Raw genomic sequence first — 9,140 nt, 5'->3', positions numbered from 1 at the left:
GCTTCGAGGGCATGGACCTCGTGTCGTGTGGGCGACGTGGTTGTCATCGATGTTGTTCGTGGATGGGCTTTGCCCTGTGTGTGTTAGTCTTTGGGATGGGCTTGGCTCTTATTGTTTCGGTTTTCGCTCGGTTTTTCGTAATTAACTGGGCAATTCTCTTCTGCTTAATTAATAGATGAGGCAATTTTTGTCTCCGTTTTGAAAAAAAACTACCTGATGGAAGATATAAGCACCTAGCTCTTGAGGGAGGAACTGTAAAAGTCTAAATATGATCGGTTCGGTGTGAATAGATGAGTTCCACCCTTATAACTTGCATAGATACCCACGTTCCCTATATCCATGGTGTGAAACAGCATCATACTACTGATTTTAGAGTAAAGGCCTCGATATCATTTAACGATCCTTTTTCATGAACAAACAAGTGCCGCCCTTATAATCTTGTAGTATTGATTTGTGGACAGGTAATACATAGTATGATACTTCTATATATACAGGACAACATACAAGATCGTTTAGCGATTCTGTATCCATAAACAAATTAGAAAGATATGTTTCAATACTACTAAGAAAAGACAGATCTTAGCTGAAAAGACATGTAACCAAAAGAGAGATCCATCAAGTTAACAACCGAGCATATTTATTTATTCTTTATACTTGTATGCAAGCAAACAAGAGCTTACAGATCGAGCTACAACCCTGATCCTGTTACAACAAAAGCCATAAGGAAACTACAAGCAAAGGGGTTCATCCAAGCTGCTGGGTCCAACCAACCAGCTTGCACTACCCCTGAAAAACAGGCACACCCTACTGAACTTCTGAATTCAAAGGCTTGCAAAAGTACCCCCACGGTGCTGAAAAAAAAGAAGACGCCATTTTTGTCCACAGATATTTGAAGCCTTCTGGGAACAGCAGTGTGGTGGAATTTGAGAGGCCGGCAAAGGTAGGTGTTTGGGTTTGAAAAAAATAACTCGGTCCGGCCTCTCGTCGAAAAAACAGGGTGAAAAGGGCTGTATTGGTGTAGGGGAGAAATGAAAAATGGGTTTTTGTAAAATTCAAACTCCCCTTGGTAACTAGCCCTAGAAAAAGACATGTCTCATTTTTCTCACTCTACCCTCTCCCGGGAACATGGAGTGATTTTGATCAATCCATGCAAAAAAAGGGAGAGGAAGTAGAAGTAATTAACTAGTGTTTTTTGCTGCACCCATGGGGCAAAAAAAGGTGGAAAATGGCTATCTTTGAGGGGCACCGTGTGGGGGACTGCAAGCGAGCTATCATCAGAAGCACCAGCGGGGACGAACCTAAAACTCATTAGCCCCAAATCGTCGAGGCTAATGATGAAAAAAGAAGAGGGAAACCGAAGACAAAGTTCTAAATTAGACTTGATGTTCAGGAGCAAGTCCTTCATGGCGACGACTTGAACGCTTGATGTAGCTTCCTCACGATGTCCTTGACAGACAACGAGAAGTCCTCGCCGGCCTGCATCAGATTAATACATGATTGAGTGAGTGAGACCATGTAATTAATTAAGTAGTAAATTATGGAGGAATTAAGAAGAGGAGATGATTGGGGGCTGACCGTGGCCATGATGGTGATGTCGATGGAGGAGGCGGTGAAGGGGAGCACATTGGTGTTCATGATGGCGAGGTCGATGCTCTCGAGCTCGGAGAGCGCGGCGACGAGCACGCCCCTGCGGTTCTCGCAGTGGATCTTGACGAGCACGGTGCGGTCCGACATCCGGGCCTCGATCTCCGGCAGCCCGGCGTCGGCGCCCTCGAAGTTCTCGTCGCAGGACGACCCGTCGTCCTCGTCGGCGGCGAGCTGCGACTTCTTGACCAGCACCGCCGACTCCACCGGCCGCCGCCGGGCCACCTCCTCCATGCCCTTCACCTGCTCCTGCAGCGTCTTGACGTACTTGATCGCGTCGCCCAGCACCGACGCCTTGTCCATCTTCTTGAGCCCCGGCACGATCTTGGAGAGCGCGATGAAGCGCTCGCTGAGCTTCTCGCGGCGCCTCCGCTCCGCCAGGATGTGGTCCTGGTTCTGGGCGGCCGGCCGGGAGGGCGCCCTGGCGGGCTCGGCGGCCATGGCGTCGTAGCTCCGCTTGACCTGCTGGAACGGCGCCACGCCCCCCGCGTCGACCTCCTGCTTGGGCTTCACGGGCGCCGCCGCGCCGTAGTAGGCGGTGGCGGCGCTGGGGGCCTGCGGCGCCTTGGCGAACGCGTCGGCGTGGGCGTGGCCGCCGAAGGAGAGGATGGTCGGGGAGGAGGAGTCGGCGGGGGAGCCCTGCTCCGTGACGCACGAGTCCCAGCTGGTGTTGACCTTGGCCGCCTTGCGCGGCCGGTGCTCGCCCGCCGCCGCCGCCGCGTACTGCTGCTGCTGCTGCTGCATCAGCGCCGCCGCCTCCATCTCCCCCTGCCCGAAGGCCACGGCGATCTGCTGCTCCGTGTACTGCTCCAGCGTCGCGTCCGACTGCCACTGGTGGAAGAAGCTCGGCTCGTCCATCACCTGCACGCCACCAAACCATCATCAACCAGTCAGCCACCACCCACCTCTTCCCACACCATTACACCCGACGCTATCAGAAGACGAGCAGCAAATTACCATATTGGAGAACCACTGAGTCGCCATTCGCCGATACTAAAAATCGCTCGCTCGCCGCTCACCCCAAAGCCAAAGATTGCAGCAAACTGCTTCTTCCACAAGCCCGATCGACCAGCCGGAACCCTGATCAGGAAAACGCGCACGAAAACAGAGCAGTTAGCATTGCGCAAAGCAAGCACACAGCAATGCAGCCCGTGGGTAGAAATTCTCAGGGAGAGAGACCAACCTCGGGAGAGAGAGAGACAGAGAGAGAGATGGGTCAGCCGGCGATGTGGTATTGGTCCCTTTCCTTTGCACCAATGTCCAATGGAGGCGACCTTATATAACCGCTGGGATCAAGGACGGGAGACTATTTTAAGGCCTCTTGTTCTAGGTCGGGTGTGAACTACTCGGCCACCCATCCCCTTCCTTTCATCCGCAGACTGTGCCAATGGTGGCTGCCTCGCTCGCTCGCCCAAGTCACCTGTCCACCCCCCTGCACTGTAGCCCCCTTTTAAAAACGGGTTTGGAGTAGCATTATGTCAAGCGAGCTTACATTATTGCTCTCTCAAGCCTTGCGGCATTGGCTGACAGGGAGATATTTTAATTCGCTGGAATGGATTACTTCATGGTGATGTCAATGGAGGTTGTGTGAAATGCTGGGGGATCCCAAATATTGGGAGTGACAGGTTTTTGTCGCTTGTACTGGTGTTTGGTTGGGCGTTTCGTCGTCGCAGGGGCGTTCGGGTTGTTCGGGAATGGTGTGTGGCCACTTGGATTTAATTTTGAGATTGTGCATATCAGAAGCAGATATAGATGTACCAATCCTTTATGTATGTGATGTGAGATGGTGTATATGTCTATCTATATTCTATATACTCCCTCTGTCCGGAAATACTTGTCATCAAAATGGATAAAAAAAGATGTATTTAGAACTAAAATACGTCTAGATACATCCCTTTTATCTATTTTAATGACAAGTATTTTCGGACGGAGAGAGTACTACATATAAAAAATGTAAGGTTTTCAATATCCACTTGCGAACCCGAGCTCGTATGATCTCGGTGAAAAGTAGAATAAAAAATACTAAAAATTCAGAAAAAACTGATTTTTTTATTGCATGGAAGATGTTTGAGTGTGTGAGGTCCGTGTGAAATTTCAGCTCGTTCGGACATCTGACTAGCTCTCAGCAAAAAAGCAAAATCAGTTTGAATAGTTCACGAATAGTAAACTTTTTCAGAGACCCTATTTTTTTTGCCGAGAGCTACTCAGATGCCCTCACGCATTCAAACATCTTCCATGTCAAAAAAATCAGATATTTTTGAATTTTTCTAGTGTTTTCTTATTTTACTCTTCACAGGTAGGAGCAGATGAGTTTGGGACCCATTTAGTCACTCTCCTAATAGGTTTCATCTTTTACTTCTCACCACCCCTTCATCCAACATTTTCCTATGATAACCAATCACCTTAATTTACATACCTCCTGAACCAATTCCACTTTAATTTACCTACCAAACTTCTCATCAAACTATACAATAACTCACGAGCAGGATTTGATAAAACATTTATTTACATCATTGCATTAATATGCCTAGGTAAATCACAAGCTATGTACTAAATATTTATATTCCGTTGCAACGCATGATCATTGTCCTAGTACTAATGAAAAAAAGCTAATCTTGTACTTTACACCTAACTAAGATGTTTTTAAGAGTAACCCCGCTCCCTCCAAAGAATTTACTGATCCTAGGAACATATGATCATATGATTAACTTAGTAAAAACTATACAAATAAGTTCTGAAAATATATGAAAAGATCAAACAAATATTAAATGTAAGAGGGAGTGTATTAAAGTTTCTCATTAAGATTATGTACATTGAGCTATTGTAAGTTACAATAACATAACATAACGAATGTTTTACATTCCAGTCAGTATGGACCATGAACTATATTAGTTTTTTTTACCATAATTCACATGCATGTGTTCCTATATTTTTTTTTCCAATCACGGCGTTCAGACCCTAAGAGGGGCTTCTGTGCCTATGGCGTCAGACCCTGCCTGAGAGGGGTGCTTCTATGCATATACACTAATTATCAACTGTTGGTATCTATACACATGTTTATTTTTTTCACAATTTTTGAAAACATAGAGATATGAATTCTTGCTATGTTAAATGTATCGTGATTATATGATCAAATGATCCATTTGCTATCTCCCATTCACCCCCTCCCCCACGAATCACGAATGTAGCAGGTGATTATTTTTCTGTTTCTACAAAATGCAAACATCATATACAACCGTTTTTGCAAAGTACGGAAGATAAACATGCATACCTTGCAAACGCCACTAAGTTTGTCCCAGAATTTTATGAAGTAGACTTTCATATAAGTATTGATCGAATATATGAAATTTCTTTGTTTAGTGGAAATGAAGCTAGATTCACATTTTTACAACACGTGCACTTCTAATATGAAGACTAAATAATCTAGCTTTCACGGACTCTTTGGTAGTCGGGAGAATCCATTTTTTGGTCCTCTCAATCATTGTTTTCTTTAGGTTTGGTTCATAAACTCCCAACCAAATAATTTTGGTCCCTAACTTCAATACCAAATGTATTCCGTCAAAACCTAGAGGGGTGGTGGTGATTTTGCACACCTAACTACACAATTAACAGATAAATCAAAAAATGACAAGAATAAGAGAATGGTTAACAAACTTAAAACTATGAATCAGACCATGCAAAAATGGGGATAAACCTAAACAAAAACTTAAAACTTAAAAATATAGAACTGAAGTACACCAAGCATGGACCATAGAAAAAAGTACAAGTATCAAAAGGCTTGAGAGTTTGGAAAACCCACAATGATTCATTGAGAATACACCAAGAATCCAGATTTTCTTTATGGTTGTCCCTATTTTTGTCCGTGCTTTCTTGCATTTTGTGTTATTTCAATTATTGTTGACTTCTCTTGTTTCACTGGTTTCGAATATTTGTTTCTAGAATGTGTATGACCTTTTTTGCCTTATCATGTTTCATTTTATTCCTATATTTTGCATTCATGTGGAAAGAAATCCACAATTTTTGTTATTATTTATAAGTTTCTCCACCAATAGTCATGGATCACTTTCACTAATTCATTTTGTTGTGCAATTCGTTATGAATAATTTCTCTTGTAGAATTTTTGTTTTCTTGGTTAAACATGATTTGGCACTTCCGAACAAGTGTTTCTTTGCAATTGGTAATCTTAACCACTTATAATATATTAAAAATGCCTTTTCACTAGTTGTTCAAAAATTAATAATGTTCTCAATATTTTCCATTGAATGTTTATGATTCTAGAGTATTTTATCTATTTTCTTTAATTTCTATGGGTCCCTAGATTCTTTTTGTCTACTTCGTGATTTTATTTATAATTTGTACTCCCTCCATCCCAAAATAAGTGACTCAACTTTGTACTAACTTTAGTACAAAGTTGAGTCACTTATTTTGGGACGGAGGGAGTATTGAATAAGCATGCATGTTTGCAAAACAATAGCATTGCTCATACTGCTTTGATAAGGCATGTAAACAAATATGTCTAATATTGATTTCTAAGAGTGGACTATTGAAGTCTAGACCAAAACTTTAAAATAGTTTTACTAGATTATTATAATATTTATGGACATGGATTTTGTGCACCTAGTGCATAGAAAAAGGGTTTATAAAATTTAGAAAACAAAAGATGGCACAATGAACAATGTATTTTTCAAGTTCTCAAGAAGAGATTTATTGATTTTGTATTTGTTGGGGAACACAGTAATTTCAAAAAAAAATCCTATGCACATGCAAGATCATGGTGATGCATAGCAACGAAAGGGGAGAGTGCCGTCCACGTTGCTACCTCTTGAGCACTTGCGTTGGTTTTCCCTTGAAGAGGAAAGGGTGGTGCAGCAAAGTAGCGTAAATATTTCCCTCAGTTTTTAAGAACCAAGGTATCAATCCAGTAGGAGGCTACGCACGAGTCCCTCGCACCTACACAAAACAAATAAATCCTCGCAACCAATGCGATAAGGGGTTGTCAATCCTACACGGTCACTTACGAGAGTGAGATCTGATAGATATGATAAGATAATATTTTTGGTATTTTTATGATAAAGATGCAAAGTAAAATAAAAGGCAATGAAAATAACTAAGTATTGGAAGATTAATATGATGAAGATAGATCCGGGGGCCATAGGTTTCACTAGTGGCTTCTCTCAAGAGCATAAGTATTTTACAGTGGGTGAACGAATTATTGTTGAGCAATTGACATAATTGAGCATAGTTATGAGAATATCTAGGTATGATCATGTATATAGGCATCACGTCCAAGACAAGTAGACCGACTCCTGCCTGCATCTACTACTATTACTCAACACATCGACCGCTATTCAGCATGCATCTAGAGTATTAAGTTCATAAGAACAGAGTAACGCCTTAAGCAAGATGGCATGATGTAGAGGGATAAATTCATGCAATATGATAAAAAAACCATCTTGTTATCCTCGATGGCAACAATACAATACGTGCCTTGCTGCCCCTACTGTCACTAGGAAAGGACACCGCAAGATTGAACCCAAAGCTAAGCACTTCTCCCATTGCAAGAAAGATCAATCTAGTAGGCCAAACTGATAATTCGAAGAGACTTGCAAAGATAACCAATCATACATAAAAGAATTCAGAGAAGATTCAAATATTGTTCATAGATAAACTTGATCATAAACCCACAATTCATCGGTCTCAATAAACACACCGCAAAAGAAGATTACATCGAATAGATCTCCACAAGAGAGGGGGAGAACTTTGTATTGAGATCCAAAAAGAGAGAAGAAGCCATCTAGCTAATAACTATCGACCCGAAGGTCTGAGGTAAACTACTCACACTTCATCGGAGAGGCTATGGTGTTGATGTAGAAGCCCTCCGTGATTGATGCCCCCTCCGGCGGAGCTCCGGAACAGGCCCCAAGATGGGATCTCATGGATACAGAAAGTTGCGGCGGTGGAATTAGGGTTTTGGCTCCGTATCTGATCGTTTGGGGGTACGTAGGTATATATAGGAGGAAGAAGTACGTCGGTGGAGCAACATGGGGCCCACGAGGGTGGAGGGCGCGCCTGGCGGGGTAGGCGCGCCCCCCTACCTCGTGGCCTCCCTGTTGGTTGCTTGACGTAGGGTCCAAGTCTCCTGGATCATGTTCGGTGAGAAAATCACGTTCCCGAAGGTTTCATTTTGTTTGGACTCAGTTTGATATTCCTTTTCTTCGGAACCCTAAAATAGGCAAAAAAACAACAATTCTAGGCTGGGCCTCCGGTTAATAGGTTAGTCCCAAAAATAATATAAAAGTGGATAATAAAGCCCAATAATGTCCAAAACAATAGATAATATAGCATGGAGCAATCAAAAATTATTGATACGTTGGAGACGTATCACACGTACCCTCGTAGACCGTAAGCGGAAGCGTTATGACAACGCGGTTGATGTAGTCGTACGTCTTCACGATCGACCGATCCTAGTACCGAACGTGCGGCACCTCCGCGATCTGCACATGTTCAGCTCGGTAACGTCCCACGAACTCACGATCCAGTAGAGCTTCGAGGGAGAGTTTTGTCAGCACGACGGCGTGATGACGGTGTTGATGAAGCTACCGACGCAGGGCTTCGCCTAAGCACCGCTACGATATGACCGAGGTGGATTATCGTAGAGGGGAGCATCGCACACGGCTAAAAGATCAATGATCAACTTGTGTGTCCATGGGGTGCCCCCTGCCCCCGTATATAAAGGAGCAAGGGGGAGGCCGGTCGCCCTAGGAGGGCGCACCAAGAGGAGGAGTCCTCCTCCTAGTGGGAGTAGGACTCCCCTTTCCTAGTCCCACTAGGAGGGGGAAGGAAGGAGTGGGAGAGGGGCAAGGCAAGGGGGGGCGCCCCCCCCTTCCTTGTCCTATTCGAACTCAAGGGGAGGGGGCGCATGGCCTGCCCTGGGCAGCCCCTCTCTCTCCACTAGGTCCCATCAAGGCCCATTTAGCCCCCGGGGGGTTCCGGTAACCCCTCCGGCACTCCGGTTTTCTCCGGGATCATCCGAAACCTTTCCGGTGTCTGAATATAGCCGTCCAATATATCAATCTTTATGTCTCGACCATTTCGAGACTCCTCGTCATGTCCGTGATCATATTCGGGACTCGAACTACCTTCGATACATCAAAACACATAAACTCATAATACCGATCGTCACCGAACGTTAAGCGTGCGGACATACAGGTTCGAGAACTATGTAGACATGACTGAGACTCATCTTCGGTCAATAACCAATAGCGGAACCTAGATGCTCATATTGGTTCCTACATATTCCACAAAGATCTTTATCGGTCAAACCGGATAACAACATACGTTGTTCCCTTTGTCATCGGTATGTTACTTGCCCGAGATTTGATCGTCGGTGTCTCAATACCTAGTTCAATCTCATTACTGGCAAGTCTCTTTACTCGTTCCGTAATACATCATCCCGCAACTAACTCTTTAGTTGCATTGCTTGCAAGGCTTATAGT

At 44.1% G+C, this 9,140-nt stretch overlaps 1 protein-coding gene across 1 annotated transcript; it reads right to left on the bottom strand.

The window, feature by feature from the left end:
- Positions 1-620: 620 nt before the first annotated feature.
- LOC125550480 (transcription factor bHLH25) lies at positions 621-3,070 on the bottom strand. Its single transcript, XM_048713486.2, has 4 exons — positions 2,828-3,070; positions 2,602-2,724; positions 1,576-2,505; positions 621-1,476 (listed from the first exon to the last, which is right to left on the bottom strand). Exons 2-4 carry the CDS (start codon positions 2,626-2,628, stop codon positions 1,402-1,404), a joined length of 1,032 nt encoding a protein of 343 aa, XP_048569443.1. The 5' UTR covers positions 2,629-2,724; positions 2,828-3,070; the 3' UTR covers positions 621-1,401.
- Positions 3,071-9,140: the final 6,070 nt, after the last annotated feature.

The sequence above is a fragment of the Triticum urartu genome, chromosome 4A, assembly GCF_056163025.1.
Source record: "Triticum urartu cultivar PI428250 chromosome 4A, HENAU_Tu73, whole genome shotgun sequence".
NCBI lineage: Eukaryota > Viridiplantae > Streptophyta > Magnoliopsida > Poales > Poaceae > Triticum > Triticum urartu.
Note: the sequence above shows the minus strand (reverse complement) of the source record. Positions and strands in the feature narration are given on the sequence as shown.